The sequence below is a fragment of the Vigna angularis genome, chromosome 1 (assembly GCF_016808095.1).
Source record: "Vigna angularis cultivar LongXiaoDou No.4 chromosome 1, ASM1680809v1, whole genome shotgun sequence".
Lineage (NCBI taxonomy): Eukaryota > Viridiplantae > Streptophyta > Magnoliopsida > Fabales > Fabaceae > Vigna > Vigna angularis.
Window position 1 is genome coordinate 53,083,333 of NC_068970.1, and position 21,191 is coordinate 53,104,523.

General features: G+C 31.3%; 1 protein-coding gene across 4 annotated transcripts; it reads right to left on the minus strand.

Annotated features, from left to right (window-relative positions):
- Nucleotides 1-1,909: 1,909 nt before the first annotated feature.
- LOC108336703 (bifunctional 3-dehydroquinate dehydratase/shikimate dehydrogenase, chloroplastic) lies at nt 1,910-13,363 on the minus strand. Of its 4 annotated transcripts, none has more exons than XM_017573174.2 (12): nt 13,272-13,363; nt 12,966-13,183; nt 9,889-9,994; nt 9,547-9,774; nt 9,057-9,403; nt 8,901-8,964; nt 8,700-8,808; nt 8,454-8,597; nt 7,694-7,842; nt 7,299-7,461; nt 7,152-7,196; nt 1,910-2,380 (listed from the first exon to the last, which is right to left on the minus strand). In XM_017573174.2, exons 1-11 carry the CDS (start codon nt 13,290-13,292, stop codon nt 7,156-7,158), a joined length of 1,590 nt encoding a protein of 529 aa, XP_017428663.1. In that variant the 5' UTR covers nt 13,293-13,363; the 3' UTR covers nt 1,910-2,380; nt 7,152-7,155. The 4 variants fall into 4 exon arrangements, with proteins under 4 accessions (XP_017428663.1, XP_017428668.1, XP_017428672.1 ...); XM_017573179.2 differs by lacking the exon at nt 1,910-2,380 and adding an exon at nt 6,985-7,055; XM_017573183.2 differs by lacking the exon at nt 1,910-2,380 and having other exon boundaries at nt 6,985-7,196; nt 9,556-9,774.
- Nucleotides 13,364-21,191: the final 7,828 nt, after the last annotated feature.

A 21,191-nucleotide genomic window follows, 5' to 3' on the forward strand; every position in this document is an offset into this window, starting at 1 on the left:
TAACACTAGGAACCGTTCGGTCCAAACCGCTATATCAATGTCGGGTCGTAATTGGGACAACATTTAAGATATTATTATTGGGCCACAGGTCCAGTAAATGGTTAAAATAACCAAACGGTTAAAATAACCAAAGATATCTCATTAGAGATATTCATTTATGAGTAACTGACTGAATCTTCAAGTAAGTTTGTTTTTATTTGATTATGTACTTATAAATACAACAACAGGGCCAAAAGCCAGGTACGTTCTACTCACACTCGAAAATACTCCACAGTGATAACAAAATCACTTTCTTGAGAGCTAAGGCTCCATAACATACGCCTAACTTGAGCGTCGGAGTGCCTTTTGCAGGTACCTCCCCCTCTGTCAAGAAGGAGACTGAGCGGTTCGCACCATTACCGAACGACCAACAGTAGGAGACTGAGTGGTTATGAGGACAAGCAAGCGGCCCAAACAGAAGGAAGACAGACGTTCTAGACAACCAAAGACAAAAAAGATACGACAGAAAATGATAGTATCTCGATCTTACAAATCCCTACTGAAACAATAACTAATATTATATTATTTATAATTGAAAAATGTGTAATCAAATATAATAATAACACAAATTTTATAGTTTCAATTAATTAAATGTTGTCTTAAATATGACTCTTGAAATAAATTATTAAAAAGAAAAATAAACGTATTTTATATCACAACTTATTTGAAAAAGTACAAAGTATATTATTACTCTAACTATTCTTTTATATATTTTAAAGTAATAAAATTTAATTTTAATCTTAATAAAAAAATAATTGTATATTTTAAATGATGATATATTCAATTATATTACATTGAATTAGTTTTATATTTAATTCGCACGCGTAATCTCCTTATCCCTCACTATGTTTTTGGTAAAAACTAATATATATATATATATATATATATATATGGCAATTATAAATTGAAATGATTAAAAGTTAATTAAATTTGAAAATTTGCAAGTTAGTTGATTGAATTAAAAAAATAATTTATACAAAAATGTTCCAATTGACTATTATAAAATATAAAGAGTCCTAAAATTGTCAATTTCACACCCATACAAAACTAAAGTTTCCAACTTATGAAATGTCTTCTGGTATAGACACAAGAATATTTCACACCCATAAAAAAATATGTATGAATACTTAGATTTATAAAATAAAAATATTTAAACTAAGATTGAAATATTTAAGTTAGATAAGTATGTGAAGTATGAAAATAAATTTAATTTCATATTGACAAAATTAATAAATTTGGTAAACTAGGTTTGTTTCTCTGTCGCTGTTTTCTTTCTGTTTTTTTGAGCAAACAAACTGAAAAATAATTCACTCAGTATCGGTGTTTTCTTTCTTATTTTTTAGAAAACAAACTAAAAAGTAATGAACTTTTTTAAACAAAAAATAAAGGTTTTGTTGTTTGACATGGTCATGCCAAATTCCAAACAACTGAAGGAGTTTTCAAACAGTAAGAAAGAACCAAACAGATTAATTACATGATTAATAATGTATTTAAAACAACACTTTAGACATTAATGTTGGCTCTTCATTTTTAACTAGTATTTAACGTGAGAACGGGTGATCAAGGTCTAGTATTTTTTTTTTCTTTTCTCTTTCTGTTTCTCTTTCACATTTCAATTTCTTTTTCTTTATTGTATCTGGTCCTACATTTGGTTACAAACACCGACAATCTTTTCTAATTTTTGTCTCCATGTATAATCGTTTTCAAGAATATATCTTAATAATTAAAAGATAACAGAATATAAAACAAGTCAATACTGATAGTTACCATATTCAGTTCATATGTACACTGTTCTTATAAGGATTAAGATGTTCTTGCAAAATCTAATTTCTATGCAGGAAAATGCTTACTTCTTCTCCAGCCGAAATGTTGAGATGGATGTTTTGACGTTAAGTAAATAATACATCGTATATATTAAATGCAATAATGAACATTTTTAACTCCTAAACAGTGCCTTCATTTATACTTATTTTGTGGGTTATCTGAGTTTTAAGCCAAGTAGGCTAAACCTAATCTAGGAGTATTTAGGACATCTTAATCTCATGGCAATTGCTTCATGTAGCCCATTATTGATGTGAAGTTTCAAAAGTAATTTTTTGGGTTATTTACTTTAACCCTTTTGTTTTTACATACCTTCCTTTTTCACTCTGCAAATGTGGTGGTTCTTCCTTGTGAGCATTCTGTTTTCTGGCTTCAACTATGGTACACATTGTTCTTCTGCATTCAGTAGATGGTGTTGCATGTTGTCCTTCCCCTCATTTTCACTTGGGAATGTATGCGGAGAGTAATGTAGAGGAAGCTTGATACCGCATTAGGTAAGCATGTGGAGTTGAAAAAGCCACTGAAATGAAAATCCCAAATGGGGAGGTGTTTAAAACTGATGACATACTTCCTAGTCATGACTAAATATTTTAAAGAAAAGTTGAAGTCATTTGTGGAAGATGAACATAAACTCTCTCTTTTAGATCATTTTGGATCATTATAAAGCTTATAGAGTCGGAATAATTTTGGGCCTAGTATTAAGTATATATGGTTTTTTGACCACTTGAGTCAACAAAGGCCAAGGCTCAATATTGAACTGAATGACCAAGGGGTCAAAATTTTCAATCTAACTTGGTGAGCAAGGGAGTGGGTCATCCAACCTTTGTGAGAATGACCATTTATCATGCTCAAATTGGAGGGAATTGCTTATATGTAGTGGTCACATGTCCTTTTCCTAAAGGATTTTTTATCTTGCTCTTCAAGCTAACCAAGTTTGACTTTTTAGGTCTTGTTTTTACTGAAGACAACCTTAGCTTATAAATAGATGTGTCTCCCATCTAATACTCACCTTTGAATTTTGAGTAAAGTCATGTTGTCATTTTTGTGTCATAATACTCACCTTAAGTCAACAAAGGCTAGAGCATCCCATGTGGTTTTCTCTAGCCACATTCCTCTAGAGTTGGCCTAACCTCTCTAAGAGCAACATCTAAACACCATCCATTTACCCACAAAGCACCAAGGCCGTGAGCCTAACCTACCAACATCCACCTTGCTTCTGCACCCTTTCACCTCACCATAGCATCTCTTCAAGTTTTGGTCCAATCTAGCTAGGAGGTTTGCTATCAAAAATTGTACCGGAACTGAAAATCTGAAGTACATCACCGGAAATAACTTTTCGAGAAGTCCCAGAATCATATTTTCGATATACAAAAGACCTATTTTGGAATTATCTTTCAAAGTACAATCTACTCAATTGTTAATGTTCTAACAGAACTGAATATATTTTGCAAAGAATCCAACTTCAAACATTCCTAACTCCAACTTCAAAATTCTTGTCCTCTCTAAAGGTACTCGTCATCTCCTAAGTTAATGCGATTGTGCTTGTAGAAGACACTTCAACGCTCAAGTTAGCCAAACATATCAAATAATAGTAAATGAAGTAATTAATGAATATAATCAATGTACCTCGTGTGTTGTGTTACTCATACTTATGTCGGAACAATCGGTACCGATATAGAGTTGCGCAGCGGAATAAAATATAGATAGCGGAAAGCGTGTAACGATCACAACACAAGTTAAAATAGTCGGTTTCAAAAATTGATTTTCTTAGCGAACTTTTATCGAACAGTTGATGTGCTAAGAGTTTAGGGATCAAGAAATCAACACAGAATTTTTATCCTGGTTCGAATCAAAAGATTCTACGTCCAGTCGTTAATCACTATAAATAGTGATTAACCTTTTTCACTAAAAATATAGTTGTACAGATTACAAGATAATGAAATGAGCAAAGAATAGAAAACACCTTCCTTCGACAAACGAACCAGAAGAGTGCAACAAGTAACTTCCTTTGACAAACGAACCAGAAGAACTTCCTTCCACGGACGAACCGGAAGCAACAGCTCTGCCAACTTGAAGAGAACTGCTCTGACCTTTGACACACAAAGCGCGAGCTTCTCCTATTCACAAGACCAGACAAGAGCACTCTATCACTTTGAGAACTTCCTCAGATAAACTGTATTCTCAAAATGGCATAGATCATTTTCACTCACAGAGAGCTTACCTTAGGCACAAAGCTCTAATACTTTCAATTGAAATTTTTTTTTCTAAGAGCTGTGAAGACCTCTATTTATAAGCCTAGTTTCGTGCAGGGACAAAAACTGAAAAGACATCTCCCAACTGCCACTGATAATCGATTATCATAAGTGATAGTCAATTATTTGTGTCCGTTATGGGGTTTTCAAAATGTGATATTCGATTATCCTGAACAATAATCGATTATTCCATAGACTTGGACAATATTAAATGAAACAGTGATAATCGATTATTCTGTGTAATAATCGATTATTTGCGTGATGACTCACTAAATACGAAAAATTGTAACAATTTTTACATCATTACAATTTATCCTATACATTTGTTTATACAAAATGCGTTTAACAAAGATGCATTTAGAGTCTTCAATTCTTCAGCTTTTATCATCATCAAAACTTTACAGTAGCTTTCAAGATACCAATGCTCCTCATTGGTAACAACTTATGCCATAGTGCACAATCATGTCATGACATTTAAGTACATATAGGCACAAGTGGTCGAGATGTCTTCAAACAGACATGGTATAATCGTGGTTGGCCGATATGTAATCCACCAAGCTTTCATAATGTATGGCTAAGTACATCTAAGCAAGAGAGGCCTAGGTGTCCTCAAATGCATATTGTAAACTCATTAAGAAGTAACAGGACATGGATTTGTGTAAAAAAGACCATTTATACATAGAAGAAATCCTCTTTGTACCCTTCTCGACTATAACATACATTGTCTATGACACAAACACTCCCCAAAGATATTGTATCCTTTACATTCTCATCCTCGAATATATACATACATACATATATATATATATATATATATATATATATATATATATATATATATATATATATATATATATACTATTTAGTCATGAGTTTAGAATGGTTGACCACCTAAATTTGAAAAAATGTTTTTTCACCAAGGGATCTACCCATTTGTATCCCTCTAAAGGCAACCCATTCTCAGCAACCTCCTCAGGAGGCTCTTCCTGATTCTTTATAATTATCTCTTGAACTATCCCTCGAACCTTAAATGGTGTTGCACTAGAGGACAACAAAGTATGCTACTATCACTACTTATCCCCTTACTGCAACACATATTAGATCCACTATGTGACATACTTGTTGCTAGTCGACTATAGAGTATTGAACTTCTCTTAAAGGTATTGGCAGTAAAGGAAGCTCTTAAGGCTCACGGTGCTCAATTAACATAAATGAGTCCTCTATTTATAGCAAAGTAATGTCAACCTTTCACTTCCCCATCCCTCATCTTTACCCTTAAATCTTCTCAAATATCAAAGGTTGTGACTTTTTACCTCGTTGGCATCGTTTTGCAACCTAACAACTTTTCATCTCTCACGTCTAGTTAGGCTTGACATCTCATTATTAAAACATCTTCATTAACATGCTTATTAAGGGTGAGGGCTATTATACCTATAGGATGAGACCAAAGAAATACAAATTTTCTCTATATATGATGGCATAAGATGCAAGCATCATAGCCACAACATAAAGAATAAAGTACATGCAATATCGAGTCTAGAGGCTAGTGTACCATATGCGTTTGAGGACATCTCGGCCACCTTGCCTGTATGTACTCAACTCTTATGGTGTGACCATACATTATGATTACTTGGCCGACTACATATCAGCCAACAATGAGCTTACCATGTACGTATGAAGATATCTCGACCACTTGTGCCTGGATGTATTTGATCGTCATGACATGACGATGCACTATGGAGGTTTAGTTAGCTACATATCAGCCAACGGACCAATATATGGAAAGCGTTAATTGGGTTCATTAACTCAAGATTATGATTAATGTATAATTAAGCAAATTGTTTAACCAAAGACTAATCAAGTTAATTAGCTAGATGAATCATGCCTATTTAGGTAAAAAGCCCATAAGCATAAGTATAAATAGCACACTACATTGATCACCTTCATCAATTATTGTATTTACTACTATCTAATGTGCTTGACTAACTTGAACATTAGAGTGTCTTTTGTAAGTACAACCTTGTTTACCTAGGAGTGGACGAGTACCTTCAAAGAAGACGAGTACTCTCAAGTTGGAGATAAGAATGCTTGAAATTGAATTCTTTGTAGAATATATTCAACTTCGTAAGAATAATTACAAAATTAATTTTCCATAACCATATATTACAACTCCGAAAATGAAAATCTGGAAACGAGTTTTACCTCCCATCCCTATTTTGGATCATGTTTTTCGAAAGCGTGTTTTTGTTTTTCGATAACTAGAACGACCACGAAAATGACAATTTAATGAAACAAGAAGATTATTCTTGTTTTTTTAACGGAAATGCTTCAATACTATGAAATTTGATAAAAGGAATACAATATAATACAAAAATGAAATTGGTTCTCAAAAGAAAGACCAAAAGGAACCGAAAAATTAAATAAGAGAGAAGAGAAATGCCAACCACTTTCTCTCTATCACTAAACGGTTATTACATTTATACTAACGAATAGCTCAGTCATATTCCTTCAACCTTGTACTTATGCTCTTGGATCATGCGTCTTTTTCTCTCATCATACTTTTTGTGCCTTCCACCATGTGTCCATTCGTGGTTATTCCCTATAGTCCCACACACAAGTAAACTTTCTGGGTTGTTGCATCCATTTTTATTATAGACAATCGTGCCTCAATTGCACAAATCGTCTCTACCTCTCCACCAACAGCTCAACAACACATTCACCAAAGTTTTTGGGGACTCCACACCACAACACATGTAATTTGCGCACGGGAAATTCTCCACGAAGGAGACAATTCAAATAAAACCAGGAGGGTAGGAATGCAATTAAAAGAAATAATGAGGTGTAGGAAGAAATTGATGGTGGAAGGAAGCAATTGCCTAACCTGATTTGTTAATCTCCTTATTACTTTAACAACATTATTCTTAATCATGGCCGAGTTTATGTCTACCAAATGGAATGACAACATATTATTCCGTACATATACAATCAAATACATACAAGATTTAACATTCAATTGGATAAGGATAATCACTTGCAAACCTCATTAATAGTCTTTCATAATTTGTCTGAAGAGCTTCTTTGGTGCTGCAAATTCAAAATACCATCAAAGAAATACAAGATTTCAAAATCAAATGGATCAATTAATACATGAAACTTTCTTCAATTAAATTTTTATATTCAGCTTACCAGGCAATCCAGTGAAATTCTCAAACTGCCCATATGCTTGCCCTATAAACATCTCAAATCCTGTCACAATGGTGACTCCTGCTTCTTCTGCTTCTTTCAACAGTCTAGTCATCTTGGGTGTATACACAACATCAAAAACTAGGGAGTAATGTTTCAAAGCATGCTACATAAAAAACAAAAGGGAAGTTATCATATTGGTCATAATTTTTTTTGAGATCAAGAAATGAAATAAGCATTTTCAGACACCAATAAACATATTTCCTCTGAATAGAAAACCAACTTCATCAGCAAATGGAAGAAGATATGATTGGCAATAACATATCCAATTGAAAACTTACACCAACAATATTTCAAGGTCCTAATTGGTATGGCACATCTACATTACAGGAGCAAACCTTAGAAATAGGCGTCTCGTCAACTTTTGGTATCATTCCAATTGATGTTGTGTTTGCAAGAATCATATCATCCTCCAAATGGAAATTATCCAAATCAGCAAGGGGCAAAGCTTCTCCTCCAATTGCATCAGCAAGTTCTCTGGCCCGATCTATATATAAACAGTGCAGTACATATGTAATATGTCATTAAATATGTTTCAAATTGACCAGAAATAATAGTTGTGATTGTTTCTGCTAAAAAAGCTACACATTCTTGTTAGAGGACCAAGCAACATCACACCATAAACAATGTTGTTTCGTAAGTACTGATGTTTGAAGGTTATCCACACGTAAAATAAAAATTTGGGACCATAGAAAATACCATTTGAAGAAAGGAACTCTGAAAGGAAAAAGCACAGTAGTGTATACAGCGTAAACAAAAGAGGAAAACTGAGACAGATTTGACATTTCCATTAACTAAATCCAAGTTTTCTTAAACTCGCTATCAAGATATCAAGAGAAATATAATCCAAAAGAAAAACAACTGATGCTTCAAACCACTGATTTTGTACCCAAAACTTGAACACCATATAAATTTTTACTAAAATTGTTGTTCTCTTCTGTACCTAGAGACATTTCTCATCCAAAACAATATTAAGAATTGAGCACATTATCAGTTATCTCCTACATAGGATGTTTTGTCAGAAACATCCGAGAAGTAACTTTGAAAGTTTAACACGCTTTAACTTTAAGAAAGGAAAAAGCAAATCATGAAGTTTACCGTAGGTACGATTCGCGATCACAACCCTTGCTCCTTTCTCTTTCGCACCATAAGCAACTGCTTTCCCAGCACCACCAGCCCCAATTACAACAAACAACTTACCGGCTAATGGAGAAACAACTGTGCTACTACCATTATGTTTACCTGGCCAAGAAGTAATTGAAGAACAAACACACAACATCTTGAGAATAACAGTTACCAAGAACAATGATTGAACATTGGTTAGCTACTGAAGATGACAACTACCTCGTAACCCATCCTCAATTGCAGAAATAGCACCAATGTAGTCTGTGTTATACCCAATTAATTTCCCATCAGTTGGTCTTCTGATAATGCAATTCACAGCCCCTATAGACTGTGCTCACAACCAATTGGAAGAATTTAGATAAACGAAATAAAATCATTTCCAATTATCAATCCAAAATTGTGAATAGTAAATCATTTTACCTTAGCCACTGGATCAACTTCATCACATAACTTAACTGCCGTCTCCTTGTGAGGAATGGTAACACTGATATACAAATGTTAAATATCAATTTCTATTTCGAAAATCATCTAACGTTAGATTATATAAATTGAAAATTTCTTATAAGAAGTTGGAACCTGAATCCCATAAAATCTGTAGAAGAGTAAGTTCTGAGAAAATTGGCAATGTTATCCACCAATAGAATTATATAAACACCGTTAAAACCAACTGACTTGAAGGCTTCATTCAGTAACATGGGCGATTTACTATGACTGACAGGCTTTCCAATAAGCCCATATACTTTTGTATCAGGTGCCAGTGCTCTGAAATTGTATAGATGCAATAGATCCTTAAGTGAAGGTTGACCAGGAGCTGAAACTACTCCTGACTCAAGGGTGCCGAAAGTCAGATATCCACCAAATTTCGCACAAAGTACACGAGAAATCAACCCCCTATCATCCATAACAATTCCAATCAACGGAACCTATAAATTAGAACAATAGTTATCTTTACAATAACACAAATTAAAGTCAGTAATGGATAAAATCAACAATGAGGTTTAGAAAAGTTGAAAAAACGTGCATATGGGGTTAAAATTTCTTGTAAAATTTCCATTTCTAGACATACATGCCTTACTTGAGAATGCACCATTATTTGAAACATGCGTGCCACATCGGCAATGTCCACAGCAGTTGTTGCAATTTTCACAATGTCTGCTCCCGTTGCTTGTATTCTTGCTACAAGGTTGCTTAGATCCTCAGTTGAAGGAGTAAGTTCAAAGTTGTGAGATGAAACAACGACCCTGGTTTGATTGTATGTCTTCCCACGTATAGAGTCATAGAACTGATGCGCCACCTTTAGAGATATATGACATATAGGAAATGTTTCATCTAAGTTTCATAGTTCAAACATTATATAATCTGGATTTCATCAAATGGGGCAAAACATTAAACGAAAGCGAAAAACAACCTTAAGTTCAACGTCGATGTAATCAGCTCCCAACTCCATTGCTACCCTTAGTGCATCCAACCGTTTGTTTTCGTCGCCATCATACATACCACCCTCCCATTTGGGCCTTAGAAAAGCATTGAATTTTCATCATTCAAAGAGATAAAATCTTTCGATTTCAAATCACATCATAGCTAATGGTCAACAGATTCAAAATATTCAAAATATTTCAATCTGATAAATTTAAAACAAGACTCGTCCATCCAAAAAGCTTTAAAACATTGTAATTATTTCTCTATCAATTCTGCATATAGCTCGTTTCGGTCAATATAAAATTTTCAACTTTACTCTTCAAAATTTTTTCGTGTGAATAACTTCGTATTTGAATTACTCATATGGGAGAAAATAAGTTGATTGACTTGTATATTCTATTATGGTTATGTTCTTTGTAGAAAGAATAACGGTTTTGAAGTGTTATATGTTATTATCATTTGTAGGTGTTTTGTTTTTGTTTTTGTTTTCGTTATTATAATGATAAATAATTAAAGTTAATAAATAAAAGGATTATATTCTATTTCATCTTACTTAAAATGTTATTTTATTTTTTCTTACTTTTTTTTTATTTCCTCACTTTTTCATGTCCAAATTAAATACTACGTTGGATAGATTGTTGCCATTTTAATATTACAATATTTTTATTTTTTTTTACTTCACATTTCAACGCGAAGCATTTATTGGGTGAGGCTGACCATAGTCTCTTTGCTAAACTAGTAAAAGGTATAATAATAATTCATATAGAGACTAAGTTCATTCAGAAATAGAATAATTTCACTTTTTCTTAAGAAAAAATAAAACTAAATCATTTAGGAAAGGGAAAATATGTATTATTCAAGAAGCTCATTTATACCATTTTATATAAGAAGATACACCTTTTTATAAGCATTTATTATTTTTAATTAAATAATTTTATCTTTTATTAAACAAAAGTATTTCTTTTATTTAATTAAATATGTAGTCCTTCAATTTCATAACTTCTTTATTTAAAGATAATTATATAACTTTTTTACATAAAAAAAAGAACCGCATACATTTTTTTAAACATTTTACAAAATTATATCTTTTAAATATTGTGTATTAATATTTATTAAAAATATTTTTCTAATAAATACTTGTATTTAGAAAAGAATAACAAGTTTTATGATACATGTTATGATAAAACATATTAAAGAGTAATAATAAAATTTACGGTGTGTTTTAGAATTGATAGTAGGATTAAAATGTAAGATTTGATTATTTTAATATTAAAAATTTAAAATATAAACATAGATTTTATAAATGAATTTTATTATTTAAAAACATAATTTTTTTTTAAAAAAATTCTCTTTAGAATTCTTTTTCTTCTCTTTTAAGTTTTTCATCTTTTATTCATTTATTTGAAGATAGAAGATCACTCGAGTTATTTTTGAACCCGAGCTTTTCATTTATATTTGATCAATTTTTCCAATAAAGTTATTAATATTGTTGTTATGAATGAATTATGTGATATCATCTTTATTCCTATTTTATGAATGGTTTTTCTTACATTAGTTTACTATTTCTTTTGTGTTGTTTTGTTTTTGGTTTTTTTTTTCTTTTATAATGAACATCATAGATGATCAGATGATAAGGTAGCAGTTTATCCGGATTAAGATTATGCAACAATTTAGTTATTAAATGGATCTAGTTGTATTTAATTTTTTTTTTAAAGAACTTTACTGTTTTTTCTTTTCTTTGTTGTGGATCTCTTAGTTGCATAAAAATATTATATATATTTTTATATTTTAGTTATTCTAATATCATTAAATATTTTAAATGATTTGTTCTTAAATATTAAATATATAATATTTGTTTTAATAGGCGTATACTATTAATATAATGTTAAGTTTAATACATCATTTAAATATTTAGTATTTGATACCAAACAACATGTAAAATTCAGGTTGCTTAGATATTTTTTTCATAAATAATTAAAAAAATAAAAATCAATCTTTTTCATAAGCTAAACTTCGTTTATGTATTTCTAGAAATTCTCTTATGTAACTTTTATACATTTTTATTTTTAAATTATATATAAGTTAAGTTTAGTTTCCAGAAAACTTCACTTTGTTTTTTCCATTTTATAAATACTTGTGAGAAAACTTGTTGGAAAGATACCTGAATCATATATTCTAGAGATTTTGTTAAACCTAAAATTTTAAAAATATTTTGACTGAAATTATTTTAATTTAATTTTAAAATATTCTTGCTGCACAATGGTATTTACATTTGAATTTTAATTTTCTTTTGCTGTTAAATAGAGTAAAAAGTGAATCCAAAGTTAAAATTAATGTGTGGTCCAAGCACAAATTTGTTAGAAGGAGGGTGCAATTATACAAGCATAATAATTTTTTTTTCTTATATATCGAAACAATATATATATTGTTTTAGTTTTATTAATTCATATTTCTTTTATTTTTAGGTGTCATTTATCCTTTTATTTTTTATTTAATAATAACATATTTATTAAAATACAAATAAAAAAGATTATGAAATAGGAATAATGTTTTAAATTATTAAAAGATAAATATATTTTTATGCATAAAAACTTGAATTATTTAATTTAAAGTCTCCAAGTTAATTAATAATGAAAGTAGTCTTCAATATGATATTTTGTGTTAAAATAGGCATGTATTTCTCTTCTATTATTAATAAAAATATTTTTATACTCTTATTTTTTTTATAATTATATTTACCCTTTTTACAATTATATTTACTTGTTTAAAAAATCATATGCAATAATAAAAAGTAGTCAATATAGTTATTAATTTATTTTTATAAGACAATTTATAATTAAATATAACATCATTTTAATATTATGAGCGAGGTGAACTTTAAAAATAGTCCATTCAAAAATAAAACCCATTTAAGTCTCATCTTATAAACAGATACATTTATTAAGAAAAGAGGATCTGAGACAAAAAAATAAATGCAAATTTTTTTTTTCTTGTTTTCTTGAACTAACACACAGAAATTGTGAATGATGAGAAAACACAGAGGAAGAGAGAGAGAGGAATTTCAACCTGTATGTGAACAACAATGGCAACGGACGGTGGTGAATGAGAGTGTTAATATCTTGAAAGGGATCGAAGGTGTTCAACGAGTCCAATCGAAGTTCGACGAGGTCTGCACCTTCAGCTTTGGCTTTGTGCATATGGATCTTCATTTTTTCAACTGATTCCGCTATTACAGGGACGCAGATTAAGGTTGCATTCTTCCTACCTACTGATGGAGCCGTGATCTGAAGAATGCAATGCAAAAGCAAACAAAAATTAGGGTTGGAATTGAAGCAGGGGAAGAGAAACGAGGAAAATAAGAGAGTGAGTTACGAGAACGTTGGGACAATCCATCTGAAAAATTGAGGTGAGAATGGAATTTTGGAAGAATTATTTTGTTTTGTTATTGTTAGGATAGACTTCACAGCCCATGCGTTACTGTACTTAGCCAATCAAACTGATCTGTTTATCCTTTTCTTTATTTTTTTTCACCAAAAAACAACCATTAATGAGTGAAAAAGACTAACATATCCAAAAGATATTTGTGGACTCATGAATAAGTTGGATGAAAATATTGATTTTATTTTACAGTAATGGGATGATCTGAAAAGCTTTATAGTACAATGCATTCAATAATATAGTCCTTTTGCATTCTTGATTGAAATGGTGGGACAAGATTAATTAATAAGAAGACAATCCATATTAATATTCATTTAATATACATTGGATAAAATTGTTATAAAAAATTAAATTTTTTATATTTTTTAAATGATAAATAAATAAATAAAAATAATATCAAATGTAAAAAATATGTATTAAAATATAATTTATCTCTTTATAGAGCATAAACATTCCATGTTCACATCATATGACTATGATACATAAAAGTTATCACCGTATTAATAAAAAAGACAATCATAATCGTTGCATAATCAATTATCACCCTTTGTAGTTTATGTAGTTTGTTGTGTATAAGTAAATTATTTAAAATTTTGTTTGAATAATTTTGGTTATGATTATGTACATTATAAGATTAATTTATGTTATTTATTTATTCTGTCACTGATTTTAAGTATTGTTGTAACATTCCAAAAATACAGTCCAAAACTATATAAGAGAATAATCACATTAAATAATATTACGGATCAGTCTTATATTAAAAGAGAATTAAGCTTATAGTCGAACGACCTTACAGAACGAACTAAAACTAAAACTGTATAAGGTAAGCTATTCTGACCGAACGGTTTACAAAAGCCAACACCGGACGGGCATTCAAAAACAAAGAGAAGAGGTGATCGAACGATCACCTTGCTATCCAACTAAACTACTGACCGAACGGTTCTACTGTTCGGTCTTAACTTCTACCTCTACTAAGTTATCTTCTTCCAACGCTTCCTCTAGCAGCTCGTCTCCTTCTACTCACATCCACATAGATGATCATTGCAACAGAAAGACAACCGAACGTACAAAACAGACAAGACAGGAAACATAGGGTAAGTTTATATAATTTAATTCATGTATAAACAACATATTTCACACAATCAAAACCAAACAAGATAATTCATCACTCGTTCAAACCAATCCTAGTACTAGACTGATTGGCCGGACTGTATGAATTCTGTGTAGCTATGACGTTCGTGCACCCGGGTGATGTAGTAACTGGGATGCCCTCAACAGCTGCCACCTGAGGTTAATCCTATATGTCGAAATTAACCATAAGGACTAGGACCTCCTGTCGTTCTCACACATGACTTACCCTCCTCTACATGAGGATGAGTAATCACGGAACATCAAGATGAACCGCCAGCTTAGCATGCCCACATTCATACTTTACCAAATTCCAATATACATTCATGAGCTATTCCTCCCCGGAACGCTCGTTCATAATTCCAATACATTTCAAATGAATTATATTCCATCATCTTTCATTTTCAAACTTCCATTTTAACTAAAATCACTTAAAATAAAAAATAACGAACGCTCACCCTAAACTCAGAATGAGACCGAACCCTTGGAGCGAGACCGAGAGGTCTCCAGTTCCAGAAAAGATTAAGACAGAGAAGGTTTACTATCGAGCTGAGAAGAACTATAGTACAATCATATATTACAAGGACGAATAGAACGAATGTTATTTACAAAGTGAGCCAATTAAATGAATTGACTCCTGAGAGCTCAAATCGAACACCGAAAAACCCATGCCAGGTACTAAGGCTCTAGGCCGAACCCAATGGGGACAGACACTTCAAGACGTTCAAAGACTAGTACCTCGAATAATCACATGAAGAAACCGAACGCTTATAAATACTTAGCTTATTTGAATTTAACATCAGGAAATCGAATGTCAGTCAAAGACCGAACACGGTAGAAAGAGTATAATATTGAATTTAGACGAACGCTATTTTCATCAAGGTAGTTTATAGAAAAGAGAATGAGCGCTTGGTGTAAGACTCAACACTAAATAGTACGAACGCTTGGTGAAAGACCTAGCTCTAATTCGTACGAGCGCTTAGTGAAAGACCTATCATTAAATAATACGAGCGCTTGGTGAAAGACCTAACACAGAATAGTACGAACGTTTGGTGAATATAAGATATCATTGGACTAATGTTCGAGAACGAACAAACGTACTACTACTCAGGTAGACTTAATTTTATTTTAAAATACCAAGGAAAGGATATCCTTGGTGGAACGTCTGTACACAAATTGTACTAGACGAAGACACTCGTCCTCAACATAAATTCTTTCCAAATGAAAGAATCCAGTTCTAAACGAGTCCTCTATAAAAACCGAACAGTCAAAGACCATTCAATAACGAACACACATTATCTTAGGGAGATTTCATACTTCTAAATCATTTATCTCAACTCATTTCTCAACATTTATTTTCATAAGATCAAACACCCATAACATAGCAAATAATCATACTTCATATAGTCAAACATATCAAAAATGATACTTCATATAGTCAAACATATCAAATACCATACTTCATATTAATTCATCAACTCAACGAACGTACATGCAATTCAAACATCATACAAATTAAATCATATAAGCTTCCCTTACCTTTGATGTGAGCGAACGTTCACAAATGGACCACTGATTCCTCTAAGAATCCTTCTACCCTCAACGCTAAAAAATTCTCCAAAACTAAACTAAACAAAATGCCAGAATTGGACTCAGAATGAGATTATGAACTCATGCAAACAGAACTTGGTTTGCATGTTCCAAAAAAATGCACGACTGAAAGAAGAAAGAACTTACCAGCTCAGCTTCACAAACCGAACGGTTTAACTGGAAGCTCTTGACGCCGGAAGTGCTTCTGCGGTGCCTGAATGGTGATCGGAGAAGAGAAAGTGAGTGTTTTCTTAGAGAGGAGATGAAGGAGATGTAGAGAGAATGAGGAGAGAATGAAGTTTCGGAGTTTTGGAAGAGAGGTTGCATGCAGAGAGTGGCGTGAGTTTTCCTGAAAATCAAAGTTTTGCGTTCCACATCAAAAATGGACGTTCGCTCATCTGCCAACACCTGCCCTCTACCAGCTGAGCGTCGAGCCCCTCTCTTGACACGTGCAATCCACTAAAGCGAATCCTGAGTGGATTTTAATGGCTCTGACAATTGTTATCAACATGCGTGATGTTGTTGTTCGGATTTAAAAAAAAAAGTAATTTATGAAAAATGATGGTGTCATACTTTTAAGAGTTTAGATTGACACACTTTACAAAGAATATTTATCAATTGTTCATGAATGCATGAAGAAGGTAAGAGTTATTCTCCTTCCTTTTTCTTTTATATTTCCAAACGTAACCCTCTTAGAGAATCTTTCCTTTGTCCATTTGATATTTATAAATCTTTCACCTCTTTCTTTTCTCATCCTCCTCTTTGTCCCATTTCATTTTTGAAACTCTACACCCTTTTTCTTTCTCTATCTCTATTGGCGCTTCTCCCTTCCTCCCCTCCTCCCCTCCTCCTTCACTTTTGACCATTTCTTTTCAAGGTCATCAAGTCAGGCATTTTCGACATAGAAAACTACTACTTCGCCGCACTCACCATCACCACCTCCATCAATTCACATCGCCATATCAACCCCCAACTCTCTCGCCAGGTTAGCACCCGTTTTCAATTTTCATTTAATGTTAACTTGTTCTAGTGTTTTTTTTTGCGGCATTTTGAAGGCAATTAGAATGTTTTGTTAAATGTGGGATTTTTTTGGAACAAGTTATGAGGACGGGATGCCGGAGAGAGGCGGTGGGGTTGGAGGAGGAGAATAGGGCGTTGATGGAGATGCGGATTCAGCCCTTGTCGTTGCGGTTGGAGTCGATTGAGTCGAAGCTGATTCAATAATTTTGTTGTACGATTTGGTTTATTCTGATGTTGTGGGTTATGAAGGGTGCTTGTTTCTGGGATCAACGTTCATGATGTTGAGGCGAGGTTGCAGTAGCGGGTGGCGGCAGAGATCGAGCATATGGGAAGTGCGGTTGAGAGGGCTGCGGTTGATGGGAAGTCATACTTGGAGCTGTGGTTCATCTTCGTCGCACGTGGAGTTGTGTTCGTCTTCACTGCACGTGGAGTTGCGGTTCGTCTTCTCCGCACGTGGAGCTGCGTTCGTCTTCTCCGCACTTGGAGCTGCGGTTTTTCTTCTCCGCACTTAGAGTTGTGGTTCGTCTTCTCCACATTTAGAGCTGCGGGTAGTTGGAATTGGGGTTTAGGGTTTTTTTATTGCTTTTCTTTTTTCTTTGTTATATTTAATTAAATTTTTATTTGATTTGTTTTAAATTTAGATTTTGTATTTTAGATATTATATATTATTTAGTATTTTTGATATTTATTTTTAATATTAAATTTGTTTAAAAAATATATGTATGAAATATTATTTTAGTATATTAAATTTAATTTTGTTAATAAGATGAGGTGCATACGGCAGCTAAAATATAGAGTTAAGGATTGTTGATGGTTAAAAAATTATTATTTTATTAAATAAAGAAGTGCAGTGGTGAGATATAGGGAGCAACGTTTAGAAGGTAAATATGATCAAGTACATGTCCCATATGATTTTTATTATCAACCCTAATTAGTATTTATTTTACTATTAATTTAATAAATTACATAATTAGTAGTATATTTTATTTATTAAAGAGACTTATATAATTCATATGCATATAAAGTTCTTTTCCAAAAGAAAACTTGTAAATTTAAGAAATTATACTTCATACAAAATTAATTAAGTTAGAGTTTTTTTATTCTAATACTATGATCATGGATTTGTTAAAAGATGATTTAGTGAAGCAAAGTTGTCTCTTTCCTTTTGTGAGGCTAAGAAAATCATCAACAAACTTAATCTTAACTATACCAAAATATATGCATGTTCAGATGACTCAATGTTATATTTAAGAGATGATGAAAAATATTTTCAAACATTATGATACATTTAGATGGAACCCAAAGAAGAAAAAAAAGCAACTTGCAAAAGTTGTTACTTTCCATTGAAATCAAAATTGTAAATATTGTTTATGTGTTGTAAGACCGCAAAGCATATGAGATTGCATTCTTTAGAGAACAAGGACGAGTTTATAAGGCATTCAAGGGATGATGAGGCATGGAAGACATTTAGTTTAATGCATCATGAGTTTGCTTCAGATCCTCAAAATTTTGGCTTAGGTCTCACTAGTGATGATTTTAATCCTTTTGGCACTATGAGTTCTACTTAGAGTATTTGATCAGTGTTTTTAATTCCATAAAATCTTCCACCTTAGATATATATGAAGCACACTTCATTGATCCTATCCATGATCATTCTAGGCAAGTAGATGCCTAAAAATAATAATAATGTGTACTTACAATCCCTTGTGGATGAGTTATATGAGTTATGGAGTGATGGTTTGGAGACCTTTGATTTTTTATTAAATGAAAAATTTAGAATGTGAGTAGCACTTATATGAACTGGCCTTAGTATTTTATCTAGTTGGAACACACACATGTTTAGCTTGCCTTACTTGTAACCTTGATGTAGAACATTGTCATCTTCCTCATAGTAAGAAGTGGTGTTTTATGGGACATTGTCGCTTTTTAATTAGAAACCATATATTTAGATTGAATCATGTTCACTTTGATGGAAGCACTGAAGAACTAAATCCGCCATTAAAATTATCAGGATCTGACATCTTTAGGCAAATGTAAAATATTAATGTTACATTTGAGAGAGGAATACATTTGGGTGGTAGAGGAAAAATATGTAGATAAGAAGTTTAACAATTTAATAAAAGATACATTTTCTTTGAACTTCCATATTGGGAGTCTAATTTGTTATGCCAAAATTTAGATTTTATGTATATTGAACAAAATGTATTTGATAATATGATATATACTTTGTTGAATGAAAAGCTTAAATTCAAAGACAATCTTAATGTTAGGAAAGATTTAAAGAAAATTGGCATAAGAGAGAATCTTTGGTCACATGATAATGGAAGATATCACATTGTTTTGTTTCCACTAACTTGTGATATCAAAAAGTTGTTTCTCAAAACTTTGAAAAATGTTTTAATACCAGATGATCACTCAAATAACATTTCTAGATGTGTTGAAGAGGTGCAACAAAAAATATTAAAACTATAAATTCACGATTACTATATTATTATAAAGTAATTTCTATCGTTGATAATACATAATTTGTTACCAAACCATGTCATTGCAACTTTGGTGGAGTGTTTCATTCTCTAAAGTCCTTTACAGTAAAAACTTAAATATACAAGAACTTAAAATGTTTCAAAATCGCATTATGGTTACACTTTGCGAGTTAGAAATGTTATCCTCACTGTCATTCTTCACCATCCCGGAGACAAGATAAGATAGCTAAATAGAAAGAAAACAAACCCAATTTTCCAACTAAAAAAAGTCAAGCATAATACACATCTCACATTTTATTGCCACTGTTTCAACTATATCTACTATTTCAACTAAATCTACTACTTCAACAAATACGACTTCATTTGAAATTTGAAATTTTAATAGTTAATTTTTAATTTATTTTAGTCCATATAATTAGTTTTACTTAATTCAAATATTTAATTAGTAATTTGATCTTAATATTTTTCTTTTAACTCAATTAAGTTTTTGTATTTTTTTTATAAGAACTCTATTTTTTTATAAGGAGATAATGTGATAACTTTTCGTTAACATTCTTTACAAATCTTAAAAAGAATATAAAAAACTTAATCGATTTTATATATTTATCTTTGACAATGTAATAGACAATAATAAGAATTTTAGGTATGTGATAATATGAAGTAAACAATATGAGATTTGAAGGAACGATCTTAACGAAATTGTGTTACTAAAAAGGAAGGAATTAAAGAGAAAAAATAATGTTTAAACTCACATATAATCATCTCATAACCATGTCAACATTGATATCTGAAAAAAAAATCACATTATCTTTATTAAAACAATATAAGAACTTAATGTTATAATAAAAATAAAATTTTACATTATCAAAATCTAAAATGAAAAGTTTGATATTATTTTACTAACAAAATTTACCAACAATAAATATATTAATAATAGAATTATTAATTACTGATATATTAATTATAAATTCTAATTTACTGACAGTACAATAAATTTATTATCAATAAATTTACTTTTATTCACAAATTTGGTTACATAAAAAAAAATTTGTTGATAATTATAAACATTCACGTAAGGTTTATTTTAAAATTAAAACTCAATCGAATAAAAATAAATTTAGAAACTAAAACAAAGAAAAAAACTTAAATATAGAAAAACAAGCTACTAATTAATTCTTTAACAAATTTATACATGAGATTAGTTGATATAAACATGATAGGTATTTCGTAATTTATTTAAAACTCAGTTATTATTTACTTTTGTTATATTTTATATTTTAATATGTTTTCTAATGATTAACAAAAGAGTGAAGACAACGAAGAAATTAAGAATGTTTAATCTTATTGTGCAAATGAAACGACGAGAAATTCAAGAAATCATTCTTCCAAATGTTTGAAAAATATAACTAAACTCACTGGTACAAAAAGGAAAAGAAAAATTCAGACAGATTATCCTCTTCAGATTCAAAAGTCCAGAAATAAAGTATAGGAACAACAAACCCTGAGTTTCTAAGATTTCTGGAAATTTCTTTATTGAAGAAGAGAAACTCACTCTTTTAAGCAGCAGCCCACACAGACACCATCAAAAACATCTCATTCAATCGTTGTTTATCTCACAACAGAGACAACCTCA